This window comes from Tachysurus vachellii, chromosome 14 (assembly GCF_030014155.1).
Source record: "Tachysurus vachellii isolate PV-2020 chromosome 14, HZAU_Pvac_v1, whole genome shotgun sequence".
Taxonomy (NCBI): domain Eukaryota; kingdom Metazoa; phylum Chordata; class Actinopteri; order Siluriformes; family Bagridae; genus Tachysurus; species Tachysurus vachellii.
Window position 1 is genome coordinate 1503314 of NC_083473.1, and position 16920 is coordinate 1520233.

General features: G+C 42.6%; 1 protein-coding gene and 1 long non-coding RNA gene across 2 annotated transcripts; both read left to right on the top strand.

Annotated features, from left to right (window-relative positions):
• Positions 1–958: 958 nt before the first annotated feature.
• LOC132857255 (uncharacterized) lies at positions 959–9257 on the top strand. Its single transcript, XM_060887270.1, has 6 exons — positions 959–1085; positions 3082–3165; positions 3285–3611; positions 4421–4573; positions 4736–4767; positions 8043–9257. Exons 2-6 carry the CDS (start codon positions 3120–3122, stop codon positions 8103–8105), a joined length of 621 nt encoding a protein of 206 aa, XP_060743253.1. The 5' UTR covers positions 959–1085; positions 3082–3119; the 3' UTR covers positions 8106–9257.
• A 4316-nt stretch (positions 9258–13573) lies between these two features.
• LOC132857296 (uncharacterized) lies at positions 13574–16197 on the top strand. Its single transcript, XR_009649532.1, has 3 exons — positions 13574–13617; positions 15907–15990; positions 16110–16197. It is a non-coding gene; the product is annotated as an uncharacterized LOC132857296 (long non-coding RNA).
• Positions 16198–16920: the final 723 nt, after the last annotated feature.

Sequence of the window (16920 nt, forward strand, 5' to 3'; positions counted from 1 at the left end):
AACAAACATTGGTGCACAGATCGGGCAATTATGTACGCACATGTACGAGAGTTGGTACGCATATAGATCTCATCGACCCGAACAACTTTCGCGCTTTAAACTATGAGCTCCACCCAACAGGAAGTCGGCCATTTTGGATTGTTTTATAAGTGCATGCTGTGAACTTTTAAATACTCCTCCTAGGGAATTCATGCGATTGACATCAAACGTCAAACTTTACTTTCTTTTTCAGGCATATTTAAGGCTTTTGGTGTGCTTAGATTAACTTGAAATTTGACACATACATCACATTTGTTGGCTGTTAAGTGTGGACAAAAAGGTCAGACAAAGGTGTGTCTCTTAAGTGGCTCACTAGCGCCCCCATTTGTCTAAAATGTGGGGTTTCATTTACCTACAGTCCCCAAATGGGTCAGTAACAACATAAAATAGTCCAGTGATATTTACCCACTTGATGCACTTGCCCACCGTGCATTGTTTTCTGGAAGGCACCGTATAGCGATGAACAAACGTGCGAAGGCCCGCCATCGCTGCTTGCAGCTATATTTATTATTATTATTACAGAAACTTTATATTATTTATGAGGTGCTTCAGCTCGGTCAGATATCTGTAGACTCCTTAACAAGGCAGTGAATGATTTATTGTACATAATTTCTGGACATTGTGTAATTATAGACATTGTACAGATAGTGTGTTAGAGTGAAAACACAAAAACCCTGTAGAACCTGAGGGACAAATAGAATCTGAAATGTAAATATATTGCACTGTTCATCCAGCTTCTTCAAATCAACTTTCTCTCATTGAGTAAATCTGTTTGTGTGAGTATGAAAAGTTTAAACATAAACTCTAGGCAGGTTTTACTGGTATAGTGAGATACGTGTTATTCCAGATCTGCAGTGGAAATTTACTTCTATTTCCAGTAAAGAACAATCCATCCTTCTTTCTATTACCCCATGAAAAAAGAAAGTAAAAGCTAGCTGCAGTCAGTGTTTGTAACACCACACTGTTAACGTCGCTGGACAAAAGAACCTCATCAACTGTGATTTAAATCTTAATATTCAAGGAAATAATGATCTTCTATCTGTAAGGTAAAGCTGAGTTTTAAATTCTTCTCTTTGTTTATCTAAATCTGTGGTCTGTTCTGTCAGTAGTTTAATGTTCTAGACTCTGCTCTGTGTGATAAACACAATCACTGATCCTTTATTCACACTGATGGACCTTTTCTCTAAGAGCAGATCCTTTATTTCAGAGACACGATTACTTATTCAGAGGGAGGATTAATGTTAAGGTGATAAACATCCACCTAATAGTTTCCATCAGGATACTAGTATAACAATTATTATATGCTTTACTTTACAAAGACAACACAACAATGGGTTAGCGTTCATAAAAGGTTCTTAGAAAAACGATCTATTTGTTTTGTTCATTCCTCACAAATGTTACCATAAATTACAAATAGTATCATCTTGATTTCAGTTCCTATAAAATATGGGGCATGACCCACTTTACCCTCATGCATGTCTTTCATTGTCTGATAAACATCATGTTTCCTGCTAAAAAACTGTGTACCAACATTTTGCGATGTTGATCCTGGTTTGGTTTATAAGCATCGAAGCCTAAGTGCATAAAATTTTACCTAAAAGCTTTAAATTTATTAATTTGGAGACTTTGTGTAGTTCAACAATCAACGGCTTTTTTGAACTGAGCAGCTCGCTCAACCAAAATGTCATCATCACCTGGACTTCCTGCTACATGGCATTAGCCTCCATTAACATCATCATGCCATTGTGCTTTGGATTTTTCTGCCTTGTGAGTAGCCTACAGTCTCTGCTGTGTAGCTAAGTTGTCTTTGTTTCCATGGTCTTTGTTTCCATGTCCATGGTGTAGGTCAACCTCCTCTCTGTATGCTGACTTGTTCATTCTTGCTGATGAGACCCAGACCTTGTTCAGTCACTTGTCATTTCAAAACTGGACTTCTGTCGCTCTCTCTGTCAGGTCTACCTATGAACGCAATTTGTCCTCTACAAATGATCCAAAATGCAGCTGCATGACTTGTTTTCATTCAGTCTAAATTCTCACATATGCGATCCCTCCACTGGCTTCCAATAGCTGCAGGCATCAGATTTAACACAATGATGCTTGCCTACAAAGCCAAAAATGGACCAGCTCCCTCTTAGCTCAAAGCCCTCATCACTCCTCACACTGCACCTCACACCCTCAGATCTACTAGCACTCGACTGGTCCCACCATCACTCGGGGTAAGAGGGAGGTTTACAGCAAGACTCTTTTCTATCCTGACACTGAGGTGGTGGAATGAACTTCACCTAGATGTCCGAACAGCCGAGTCACTGATTATCTTCAAACATCTACAGGTGTAATGTAGTGATAGAGCAGGATTTTTAGCTCCTAGCATTATTTAGTGAAGGCTGATTGGATTTAGTTCTCAGCAGCAGTGTGGCAGGACGTCACAATTGCCTCCCAAAAAGGTGTCAAACTATCAAATTTATCAAACATAAGTGAGATTCCACTTTAATTTATGAAATTGAATGAAAACCTTATGAATATATTATGTGTAATTACTGTGTATTTTTACTGTACAAGCCTTAAACAAAACCAAATGGTCACCGCAAAAATAGTAATAAAAAGTTATTAACTCCATTATAATAGCTGTCAATAAATATGTGGTGATCAGTAATAGGCTTAATGCTAAATAATAAAAATTAAAAAAAACATTTATCAGTAACAAAGTAAGACATTATTACATTTTACTTAGTGTAAAGATTTTTAGAAGTCATGTACACACACCACTTCCACCAGCAGGGGGCAGAGTGAGCCATGACTGATGTCACACTACTACAAACACGGTCATCATTATAACACTGATGTACAATTATTAATGTACATCCAAACCATCTGAATGGACAGATTACAAAAAATGAAAGTAAGTTTTCAGGCAAAATAAAGCAGTTATTAAAGAAGTTACACAAACTCTCTCCCTCAGCAGTTTTATTAAGATCTGTGTGTGACATCAGTCAGCTGTTCTGTCACTTTTATTTATAACGTGTCTCTGTTTGTTTGTTTCAGAAAATCTGCCAACACTCCACAAGAGTCTTCCAGACATCATGTCCCTCCTTTATATTTCCATCTTATGGGTCTGTGCCTGTGTGGGTGAGTGACCAGGTTCTACAACACCAACAAGACAGAAGTGTCCTTCTATTGAATCAAATATCACAACAATGTTTTGTCAAATGTTACAAATCCTGTAGATTGTAATGTTTCTCCCACAGACAGTGCAGAATCTCTGGTTACTGTATCAGCTCCAGTGGGTTCCACAGTCATCCTGCCGTGTAACCTGACTGAAGAGTTCAAACCAACATCAGTTATTACGTGGAAGATCAATAATAAGCTTGTGTTTGTGAGAAGCAGTGATGGTACATATCAGGGTAAAGGATATGAGGGTCGTGTGGACGTTCCTGAGGACGAGCTGCTTAAAGGAAACTGTTCCCTGGTGATGAAGAACATCAGATTTAGTGATAAAAGAATCTACAGCAGCTCCATGATTAAAGACATACAGGAATCTGTCTTGGTCCAGAAGGTTAAACTGTCAGTTGTTGGTAAGTGGATTAATCTCAGACGATACTGAGTACGACACATATCAGTACACAAAGTTTAAAATGTCTGTAAAGTTACTGAGTGACTTGAGCAGCATGTTTCCTGTAGATGTCAGTGTTTTTCAGTCCTGGTTGAGAGAGAACTACACAGTTTAATGTTCCCACAGATCATTCTAAAGCTTTTCATGGCTGTGTTAGACTGAGTGAGGAGAACACACACCTCCTGTCCTGTATTTCACTACTGTTTCAGCACACACTCAGTCACTTCCTCTCAATAATCAACACTCAATCCTCATCTAAGAGCCTTGTGATCTGATAAAGTACTGAAATGGTTCTTAACCAATAACTCTGATCTGACATTGATAAAATATCTTCACTTTCCATTTCCAGTTGATTAAAACATTATAAATGTAGAATAAATGAAAGTGATCCAGTGTTTGTGATCCTTTCACTCTGAACAGGGTTTCATGGAAAAAGCAGTACATTAGGATGGAAAAAGGAACCTGGTTAGATTTTAATGACATGACAAGGGGGTGTGTCTAAAGTACAGGGCTTTTCTTAATCTGGTGTGAGCTCCAGTTCTAAACATCTCTTATTGTTCCTGGATAAACTTTAATAAAACACTTCATATTATTATAGCAGCACAACACTGATTATTATTTAAGGATCAGTGATGACATCATCTGCATGTATGGCTGAAAAACACTGAACAATATCAGTAAATGTAGTCTGATGTTTGATAGATTTTCTTCGAGGACACGTTTTCCTCAGCGCTGTACTGATATCTGTGTGTGGTTTAATGTGTGTTTTAGAGGTCAGTGTTAATGAGAGAGGATCTTCATCAAAGGGTTCAGACTCACACCAGACTGGAGGGAACAAGTGGATTATTTCATGTGTTGTGATCGTAATCTTCATCATCATCATCATCATCATCTGTGTGTCTGTGTACTGCTGCTGTGTGAAAGGTAAAACTGGTTAAAATTGTAGGTTTAATGTCTGAAAGAAATTTTTGAGAGAATTTTTGTGGTAATTGTGTTTAACATGTGTCTAAATTTATTGTCTAATATTATACTTTTTAAATATTTATCTTATGTTTCTGAAAACGGAAAATCATCACCTATCATCAGGTTTCAGTTGTGTCACCACCTCCACTGAACAGGTACGAAAACATTCAAAGAAAAAAAATAAAATAATTGTAATCACTTTTTTGTTGTTAAAAAAATAATTGGATTTTGGTTGTAGTTCAGGTGGGGAGTTTACAGAAACTTTGGGTCACTTTAATCATTTTAAAGGCACATTAGACAAGATCAGAAACTTTGGTCAGAAGAAGCCTCAAAGTTTTTTTTAAACTTTATACTTCTGGTGTCTCATTTATAAAACTGTGCGTAGGATCCCTACTAAAAGTTTACGTACGCCCAAAAGCCAAAAATGGCTTATGCCAAAAAAAATTTCGATTTATAAAACCGTGCGTACGCACTCCTCTAAGCAATGTTCCCTTTATAAATCACAGATCACCCACAGATGTGCGTACGTGAAATCCCACCCTGTACACTGTCAATGCAAATCACTGCGCGGGCACGAGAGTGGACCTCGTTATAATGAGTTTCCTCTGCGCTCTGTGGGTTTAAAAATGGGTTGAGGAGTCAGCGTCTCAGGGGGTAGCCACTGTCGCCTGCAGGTTATAATTATATTAAAAACAACATTGTTACAGTTTCTACTTTTTAATATTGTTAAACTCACTAAGAAGCCAGCCATCACATACTGCGCCTGCATTTAGTCTGTTCCCTACACTGTTATGTGTCAAGATAAAGGAATCGTGTTGAACCAGGCCAGCATGCCACAATATTTGTGAGGGTCATGTTGGAGAAAACTTGACATTGCTGCAAATTGCATTTTAATTTCGGCCTGTTCTCGCACAGTGTAGGGGAACCTGATGTATCGACTACCCATATTAAGTATACCATTCAAAACGACAGATATTATGGCACTCAGGGACGGCTGTGATATACCAGACCTATAGGGTGAGATGATAGATTCCAATAGAATTATTTCATATACAAAAAGGTCTTAGAGACAAAGTTGAGGATTACTAACCCTAACCCTAGTTTTTTTATATAAATAATTTACCTGTCTGCCAATTCCCGCTGGAAACAGCCGGTTGCCAAGAACCCCAGAGTGGTGAGGACTTGTATTTGGACTGGGATGGCATGGTTCCGGCGTGCTGCCCTCTCTAATACTGGACCCAATTCAGCACATAGATCTAAGAGCACAGCTCTAGGGAATCTAAATCGGCTTATTAGCCAGTCATCATAATGGGCCAGGAAATCATCATGGTCCCTGAAACTCGTTCTCTCCTTATTCTGCCATTGGCGTAATCCTCCAACAGTGAAAGTGAAAGTGACATGACATACGGCTAAGTACAGTGACCCATACTCAGAATTCGTTCTCTGCAGTTAACCCATCCAAAGTGCACACACACACAGCAGTGAACACACGCACACCGTGAACACACACCCGGAGCAGTGGGCAGCCATTTATGCTGCGGCGCCCGGGGAGCAGTTGGGGGGTTTGGTGCCTTGCTCAAGGGCACCTCAGTCGTGGCTGGCCCGAGACTCGAACCCACAACCTTAGGATTACGAGTCAGACTCTCTAACCATTCTCTAACCACAACTTGCCCAGTGCCAGCAGTGCCATCATGAAGCATTACATACCCGGGTCACCGGAGGATTTATATGTTTCTAGCAATTAGACTGATCGTTAACACCTTGACAAAATCACAGAATTAATTTGTGGGCGAAAATTTAAGACGAAAATGTTATAGTGAACACATGCTTCTTCATGGCGTTTTTGTAATGAACACCGTAATAGTTAGGATCGATGATGAGTAGCGATTGTGCTTCATGACTGTATTTGCAGACTTTGACATTTTATGATAGCTATATGTACATTAAGGAAAATATTTCGTTTTTACACTGTGTTCTGCAGTTCTCTAAGAAAAGGGTATTTCATGCTATTCTGTATCACATGTAGTCGCGCCATCTCCTCCTGCGCTCCCGTTGTGGACAATGTGACTGTAAGGCAGCGCTGATTATTCATTCATTCATTCATTCTTATCTGAACTACCTCGGGTCACGGGGAGCCTGTGCCTATCTCAGGCGTCATCGGGCATCAAGGCAGGATACACCCTGGACGGAGTGCCAACCCATCACAGGGCACACACACACACTCATTCACTCACGCAATCACACACTAGGGACAATTTTCCAGAGATGCCAATCAACCTACCATGTATGTCTTTGGACCGGGGGAGGAAACTGGAGTACCCGGAGGAAACCCCCGAGGCACGGGGAGAACATGCAAACTCCACACACACAAGGTGGAGGCGGGACTCGAACCCCGACCCTGGAGGTGTGAGGCGAACGTGCTAACCACTAAGCCACCGTGCCCCCGCTGATTATTATTCTTATTATTATTATTATTTTATTTTTAATACAATTTGAATTACGTTTGGATTTTACTACATATATATAGCCTAAAACAATCGGCACAAATAACACTGTTGGATTTAATCTTCATGATAATGTGGATATAACGTATGAAATGGAGTGAAAATTAAATGTCATTAATTCTTAGAATCGTTCTTCTCACATGTATTTTCTACAATCTAACTTCAGTTCACGACCTCACCATCTGTGTCGCCAATTCCCTTTGTCTCCATAATGTGCGTACGCAGGTCTCACCCCTGATCATTCTGTGTTACTTTATTTTCTGTGTTATTTTTATTTCCTTTTCATGGAGCAGTTTTTTTGAGCACAGAGAATGATCTTGATGTGCAGGTGAAAGTTCAGACTGAGATGGAGGGAAGGGGCTCCGTGGGATTTCTATAAATGACTGAGACGAGATTCAAACACAAACAAACCTGTTTCAGTCACATAATACACTCGTGTTGAGGTCATGACTTACATCAGTATTATTTATTCACTATGTTCCAGGTTCTATGTGTTAGGAACAAAGAGAAAAAACTGGACTTTTACATTAAAGTAAAAACATTGTCCTGTTTTTTTCAGTCACCATCACACACTCAGTCTGAAGTGTTCTGACTCTTACACTAATATTATTTATTTATAGGATTTATTATCAGTTATTAATCTAATATGAAGCCACAATAATAAGCCAAGTGTTTAAGGGGATTAAATTAGAAATGTGACAAGAAAAGTGTGAAATATTCTAATAAATGTAAGTGAACAATGTCCGACAGTGTGACGTACACAACAGTCAACACACAAACACAGAGTTAATGACCAACACAAGGTGGCACCAATTATTTATTTCTTTTCTTTTTTATATTTCTTTTCTTTAGAGATGAACTTTGGCATTTTTACATGGTATAAAGTTGTTATTTTCACCACCTTCTCCTGTCCTTTCCTCTCTCAGATGATCTGCTCTGATCTCATCATGGATTTCATCTTAAACTTCATCACTGCACCACTGAGCTGATGTTCATCTCTGGAGCTTCATCACCATGTCAGGATCTTCTGATTTACTGCAGAACTCTCAGATCACACATCATGGACCATCAGTTACTCTTCTATCTAACCTGACTTGGTCTTGGTCATGTGATGTTACACTAAATAATGAACTGTGAACAGCTTTAATTTTTACTTTTATATTTTTATTTGTTGTTTTATTTTCATGTAGTTTGTTGTGTTTACATTGCAGCAGTGGACACAGTATGTACAATGGCTGAAGTCATGTGTAGGAACTTTATAGTTGAGGAGGAATCTGGGTTCAGCTCCTCTCAGTAATATAAATTAATATAATGTACTGCTACTGAAGTTTTATTACAGGGGAGTTTCTTTTTACTAAATATTTACTTTTTAAGAATATAATAAGAAGAAATAATTGTGTGCAAGTGTGTGTCTGTGTGTGTACTGCATAGGAGATATGTGCTAGTGGCTAACAGATTCATAAGATGAAGTTTTTATTTTTGTCACATCTACATTACAGCACAGTGAAATTATTTCTTCATATATATTATTTTGTCCCATAACTTTGTTTGAGGTCAGCCAATATCATGGCATTCCCTAAACAAACTACTTATAGAGAGATGCCTCACTGCCACAGACTACTGAATCATTCTGGCAGACCAACACCACTTTGAGGCGTTTTACAGGAGCAGGTCAGGAAACTGCCACAAAAATAACTTGGCCACTGTTCTGATGGAGAAATGGCTCAAAATCCCTCTGGCTACTGTGCAGGATTTGTATCTGTCATTCACTGTTGTGAATTAGACTTGTTTTTTTAGACTTGTTGTGCACTCATCCATGTGTGTTTGAATCCTTTCCATAAGATGAGTTATGTAAGTTTTCTATTGTATAGTTTATTGAATCTGATGGGTTGTATACTTGTCATTAGTAGGTTTACAGATACTATGTTTGACGTTGTATGACTTCCAGCTTTATTATTATTATTATTGTTATTTGTGAGCCTGATTTCTCTGTTGTATTGTTTGTAGTGACCAGAACACCATCTTTACCATCCTATGTATCCTAAGCATTCCGCTTATCCTGTGAAACCTGTGTACTGTGCATCCAGTTTTATTGTCAACAAGAATAAATGAGAGTAAGTGGATTAAGTTGTTCTGTGTTTTAACAAGACACACCACCATGTTCTACATGTCCACTGAACCTTGGATACTTTTAACATCTGTTATCCAACATTCACAACAGGAACTGATGCTGTTTTGGCCTGCAGGCGTTTGAAATGTGTTTATTTTACAGTGAAAAACGTATTTAAGAAATACTTGATGGGAGTAAAATCAATCAAATGTTTTTTTAATATATTGATTATATGAAGCCCCATTAAATGTAGAATTTATATGTAAATATTTACAGTAAACACAATATTTACTATTTTATTATGCATGGTAAGAGATGATTCCTGGAGAGAACCACGGATTATATCCTGGGATACAGCCTGCGCTCCACATAACCAGCCCTCCGAAGCCCTGCTTCCACTATACTCCGCAACCACCGCGCCGGCCACTCCCGTCAACCTCGACCTCCCGGCCGAATATCACGACCTCATAGAGGCTTTTAGCAAGGTCAAGGTCACCAGGCTTCCTCCTCACCGTCCCGGCGACTGCAGCATCGAGCTACTTCCCAATGCCACGCCCCCGAGAGGCAGAATCTTCCCGCTCTCTCAGCCGGAGACCGAGGCCATGAATACTTATATCGAGGAGGAACTGAAAAAAGGGTTCATCCGGCACTCCGTGTCACCAGCATCATCCGGCTTCTTCTTCGTAAAGAAGAAGGACGGGGGCCTCCGCCCGTGCATAGACTATCGAGCTCTGAATGACATAACCGTCAAATTCCGCTACCCGCTCCCCCTGGTCCCCTCAGCCCTGGAACAGCTGCGCCGGGCCAGGTTCTTCACTAAACTGGATTTACGCAGTGCTTATAACTTGATCCGCATCAGAGAGGGACACGAATGGAAGACCGCCTTCTCCACCCAGTCTGGCCATTATGAATACTTGGTCATGCCGTTCGGCCTAGCTAACAGTCTGTCCGTGTTCCAATCCTTTATCAATGATGTGTTCCGAGACATGCTAGATCGATGGGTAATCATTTCCATTGACGACATACTAGTATACTCTGAAACCATGGAGGCTCACGTCCAGCACGTACGTGCAGTGCTGAAAAGACTGATTCAACATCAGCTCTATGCTAAAGCCGAGAAATGCGAGTTCCACCAAACCTCTACGTCATTCCTGGGTTACATCATCTCTGCTGGAGGGGTCGCCATGGACGAGTCCAAGGTGGAGGCAGTGTTAAAATGGCCCCGGCCCCAGACTGTCAAGGAATTACAACGCTTTCTCGGCTTCGCAAATTTCTATCGCCGCTTCATTCGTGGATTCAGCACCGTCGCGGCGCCACTCACGTCTATGAAGAAAAAGACCTCATCCCGTCTGTCATGGTCACCTGAAGCAATCCGAGTGTTTCACCTGCTGAAAGAGCGCTTCACAACTGCTCCCATCCTGCATCACCTTGATCCGGCTCGGCCGTTCGTAGTAGAGGTAGACGCATCCAGCACAGGCATCGGAGCGGTGCTCTCTCAACGACAAGGCCTGGCTAACAAGTTGTTCCCATGTGCTTACTATTCTAAGAAACTATCTACCACGGAACGCAATTATGACGTGGGGGATCGTGAGTTACTGGCCATGAAGGCGGCCTTCGAGGAGTGGAGACACTGACTAGAGGGCGCTCAACAGCCATTCACGGTTATTACAGACCATAAGAACCTCGAATACATACGCGCGGCCAAGCGGATGAATCCCCGTCAAGCACATTGGGCCATGTTCTTCACACGATTCAATTTCACAGTAACCTACAGACCCGGTTCAAAAAATATCAAAGCCGACGCACTTTCCCGCCTGAGTAATGAACCTGACCAGCCCTCTCGGACAGAGACCATTATTCCCGAGACTCGAATTATCGCTCCCATCCAATGGGACATCATGACCCAGATCTCCCAGGCCAACGCGCTTTCACCACCTCCAAACGATTGTCCCGCTACCAAAACCTACGTGCCCGAAACCTTACGCTCCGCCCTGTTACATCTGTTGCACACTACACCCAGCTCCGGTCATCCCAGCATCTCAGCCATGCTCCATCTGGTACGTAACACTTTCTGGTGGCCCTCTCTGTTCCAGGACACCCAGGAGTTTATAAGGAGGTGTGCCGTGTGCAACACGTCCAAGTCATCACATCAGCTCCCGGCAGAGGAGCTACCCATCCCTCAACGACCCTGGTCCCATATCGCCATCGATTTTATTACCGACCTGCCCAAGTCCGATAACTGCACCGTCATCCTCACAGTCGTAAGTCGTAGACTGGTTCTCCAATGCGTACCCAAGCTACCCACGGCATTCGAGACAGCTGAAACCTTGTGCAGTTATGTGTTCCGGTTCTACGGCATCCCCGAGGACATCGTCTCGGACAGGGGCCCACAATTCACTTCCCGAGTGTGGGCAGCTTTCTTCAAAAGACTGAATATCAACGTCAGCCTTACCTCGGGATACCATCCAAAATCCAATGGGCTAACCGAACGTCTCAACCAGGAGCTCACTCGCTTTCTCCGTTCCTACTGTCACGATCACCAGACTGACTGGAGCAAATATCTAATGTGGGCAGAATACGCACAGAACTGGTCTCACGCCCTTTCAATGTGTCCTCGGATACCAGCCTCCCCTGTTCCCCTGGTCCGGTGAACCCTCTGGTCTACCTGCCGTAGATGATTGGTTCCGTAAGAGCGAGGAAACCTGGAGCGTGGCACACCGCCAGTTACAGAGAGCCATGCCGACAGACGGCGTAGACCACATCCTGAATATCAGCCGGGGCAATGGGTATGGCTCTCCACCCGCGACATACGACTCCGTCTCCCCTGCAGGAAACTCAGCCCCAGGTTCGTGGGTCCTTTTAAGGTGCTCAGACAGGTGAATCCTGTTTCCTACCGCCTGGCACTGCCACCAGGCTACCGCATTTCTCCCACGTTTCATGTTTCACTCCTTAAGCCTGCCGACGGTCCTGCCGAAACTGCCGAGCCACCAGCGCCACCGCCCTTGCTGATCGGGGACGAGGTAGCGTACCAGGTTCGCAGTGTCTTTGACTCCAGGTACCTGGTCGATTGGGAGGGATACGGCCTGGAGGAACGGTCATGGGTGAGAGCATGAGACGTCCTAGACCCCTCACTTACTGCTGAGTTTCACCAGTCCCATCCAGACAAGCCAGCCCCTCGACCTCGCGGGCGGCCCCGACGGCGCGCTCATCCTCGCTTCGGGAGCCGCTCGTGGGGGGGGGGCTCTGTTATGAATGAAGCACCTGCCTCGTCTCCTGACCGCCACCAGAGGGAACCTTCACCCGAGTTCTAACGACTCCCAAACTACATCTCCCACAAGCCACCGCTCCTGTCATTACTGCACCACCAGCTGATCCCAATCACAGGCGTCCTATAAAACAGGAACTTGAACTTCCCTTCTCTGCGAAGTCTCGATTTGCCTCTGCTATCGGTCTGAGCGTTTGTCTGTCGGTGTGTTCATGGTGTTGACTCTGTTTTGGTTTTTGCTCCACTTTGTGATTGTCTGCCGCCTGCCCCGACCTTCTGCCTGTATTACCGTTTCTGATTTCTGCCTCACCTTTGATATTGTTATTGCCGATTCTGACCTACGCCTGTCTGTACCTCGAGCTTGTATTAAAAGCTTGCACATGGATCCTCAGTCTCACGACCTGTCATTACAGAAACACAAATATTCAGCATGAAATGTACTATCTGTTACAGCTACACAATAATCCAACAATAATTTTAATTATTATTAAAATAATAAAATTTTTATTACAGAGACTTTACTGAGTTGCAGCTACAGCTCATACAGATATCTGTTCAAACGTTATTTTTTTCTGTTCAAACGTTCTGGTACAGTTACAGATCAGCTCTGTGTTTAAATTAATCTTTTTTGTAATCTTCTGAAACATCTGAAAAGGTCTCTCACTCTCTCTCTCTCCCTCCCCTTCCCCTCCATCTCTCGCTCTCCCTCCCTCCCCCTGCATCCCCCCCCTCCCTCCCTCTGCCTGTTGTTCTGTATGACGCTCCATTTCCTCTTTTAGAGATTTTACCATCTAGTCTGTATTTTAACTGTGTTTCCGGAGAAAGAACAGCAAAATTAAATAAAATGTATTAGTAAATTAAGTGTGTAATAGATATGTGTTGATCGTTCAGTAATTTGTTTTAGTAAAACAATTAGAAAAGTAAAGTATCATTCTACACCTCTCTGTTTAATGTTGGAGATTCTACTGACAAGAAACTTTACAGAATCTTAAGTGTTCAGACTAAAATAAAGAGAATGTACAAGATTCCCACAGTCAGGATGTTGCTGTAATATGACACTAAACAGATGGCAACAGGACATTTCTCATTCATACTGAATCACAGGAAATGTTCTTCTGTCTCTGAGGTAGATACAGGGCTCTCAAGTATCACACATTGAGAGTGATTTTTTCCCCCATTTCTGTCTTTTGTCTTTTGTCTCCTATTTCTGGTAAAGAACAATCCATCCTTCTTTCTATTACCCCATGAAAAGAGAAAGTAAAAGCTAGCTGCAGTCAGTGTTTGTAACACGACACTGTTAACGTCGCTGGACGAAAGAACCTCATGAACTGTGGTTTAAATCTTAATATTCAAGGAAATGGATACTATCTATTTGTTGTTGTCTCGCTTCATGTGCATTAATGTGTATGTGGTGAAAAGTGTGTGTGTGTGTGTGTGTGTGTGTGAAGGGTGTGTGGTTTCATCCACTATGCTGTTGGCTTTGCGGATGCAGTGTGTGGTGTAAATGTTCATGGTGTAGGTCAACCTCCTCTCTGTATGCTGACTTGTTCATTCTTGCTGATGAGACCCAGACCTTGTTCAGTCACTTGTCATTTCAAGACTGGACTTCTGCAGCTCTCTCTGTCAGGTTTACCTATAAATGCAATTTGTCCTCTACAAATGATCCAAAATGCAGCTGCATGACTTGTTTTCATTCAGTCTAAATTCTCACATATTACCTCACTGCTGCGATCTCTCCACTGGCTTCCAATAGCTGCAGGCATCAGATTTAAAACAATGATGCTCGCCTACAAAGCCAAAAACGGACCAGCTCCCTCTTAGCTCAAAGCCCTCATCACTCCTCACACTGCACCTCACACCCTCAGATCTACCAACACTGCTCCACTGGTTCCACCATCACTCGGGGTAAGAGGGAGGTTTACAGCAAGACTCTTTTCTTTCCTGACACTGAGGTGGTAGAATGAACTTCACCTAGATGTCCGAACAGCCGAGTTACTGGTTATCTTCAAACATGTACAGGTGTAATGTAGTGATAGAGCAGGATCTTTAGCTCCTTGCATTATTTAGTGAAGGCTGATTGGATTTACAGTAGTTCTCAGCAGCAGTGTGGCAGGATGTCACAATTGCCTCCCAAAAAGGTGTCAAACTAATTTATGAAATTGAATGAAAACCTTTGGGGGCCGGAGGGAGTCTGGTTTGGGGACCACAGGATTTCGTCTCTGCTTTTTGCAGATGATGTTGTCCTGTTGGCTTCTTCAAATCAGGACCTTCAGCGTGCACTGGGACGGTTTGCAGCCGAGTGTGAAGCGGCGGGGATGAGAATCAGCACCTCCAAGTCCGAGGCCATGGTTCTCAGCCGGATAAGGGTGGCTTGCCCCCTTCAGGTTGGTGGAAATCTCCTGCCTCAAGTGGAGGAGTTTAAGTATCTTGGGGTCTTGTTCACGAATGAGGGAAGGATGGAGCGGGAGATCGACAGGCGGATCGCTGTATCTTCTGCAGTGATGCGGTCGATATATCGGTCTGTTGTGGTGAAGAAAGAGCTGAGCCGCAAGGCGAAGCTCTCTATTTACCAGTCGATCTATGTTCCTACCCTCACCTATGGTCATGAGCTTTGGGTCATGACCGAAAGGACAAGATCCCAGATACAGGCGGCCGAAATGAGTTTCCTCCGGAGGGTGGCTGGGCGCTCCCTTAGAGAGAGGGTGAGGAGCTCGGTCACTCGGGAGGAGCTCAGAGTAGAGCCGCTGCTCCTCCACATCGAGAGGAGTCAGCTGAGGTGGCTCGGGCATCTGTTCCGGATGCCTCCTGGACGCCTCCCTGGGGAGGTGTTCCGGGCATGTCCAACCGGGAGGAGGCCCCAGGGAAGACCTAGTCCCTCCAGCATGTCCTATGTCTCTTGGCTGGCCTGGGAACGCCTCGGGATTCCCCCGGAGGAGCTGGAGGAAGTGTCTGGGGAGAGGGAAGTCTGGGTGTCCCTGCTCAGACTGCTGCCCCCGCGACCCGGCCCCGGATAAGCAGTAGAAGATGGATGGATGGATGAATGAAAACCTTATTAATATATTATGTGTAATTACTGTGTATTTTTACTGAACAAGCCTTAAACAAAACCAAATGGTCACCACAATAATAGCAATAAATAGTTATTAACTCCATTATAATAGTTAAAAAATGTTTTTTTTTTTGGTGTGGTGTCATCATTATAACACTGATGTACAATTATTAATGTACATCCAAACCATCTGAATGGACAGATTACAGATTATGGTTTGAAAGTAAGTTTTCAGGCAAAATAAAGCAGTTATTAAAGAAGTTACACAAACTCTCTCCCTCAGCAGTTTTATTAAGATCTGTGTGTGACATCAGTCAGCTGTTCTGTCACTTTTATTTATAACGTGTCTCTGTTTGTTTGTTTCAGAAAATCTGCCAACACTCCACAAGAGTCTTCCAGACATCATGTCCCTCCTTTATATTTCCATCTTATGGGTCTGTGCCTGTGTGGGTGAGTGACCAGGTTCTACAACACCAACCAGACAGAAGTGTCCTTCTATTGAATCAAATATCACAACAATGTTTTGTCAAATGTTACAAATCCTGTAGATTGTAATGTTTCTCCCACAGACAGTGCAGAACCTCTGGTTACTGTATCAGCTCCAGTGGGTTCCACAGTCATCCTGCCGTGTAACCTGACTGAAGACTTCAAACCAACTTCAGTTATTACGTGGAAGATCAACAAAATATACCTTGTGTTTGAGAGAAGCATTAATAATTACAGTTCAGGTAAAGAATATGAAGGACGTGTGGATGTTCCTGTGGACGAGCTGCATAAAGGAACCTGTTCCCTGGTGTTGAAGAACGTCAGAGTTACTGATGACCAAATCTACAATTCCTTTACAATGGAACATGTGGATATTAATAACCCTGTGGAAATGAAAGAAATTAACAGAGTTTATCTCTCAGTCGATGGTGAGTAAACTGTTCAGTGTAAAATATTGACTAATTATAGAAGTCACAGTGTCTCAGATAACAGAGCTGGAAATAAGGAACAATAACAACATCTATTATAGAGAGTTCTATAAAGTTCTATAAAGTTCCTAACATCAGATCATTTCCTAAAAGGTTTTTCTGTGTCTCTGAAACTCTTCAGATATCAGCTCCAGTGGGTTCCACAGTTGTCCTGCCGTGTGATTGGAGTCATCTGTCCATCAAGACTCCTTACGTTAAGTGGTTTATCGAAACAAAGACTATGTTTAAGCAAAAGGCTAAAGATTATATCAGAGTGAAAGATATGAGGGCCGTGTGGACGTTCCTGAGGACGAGCTGCTTAAAGGAAACTGTTCCCTGGTGATGAAGAACATCAGTGTTAATGATACAGAAATCTACAGCAGCTCCATGTTAATTACATACACACAGGAACCTGTCTTGGTCCAGA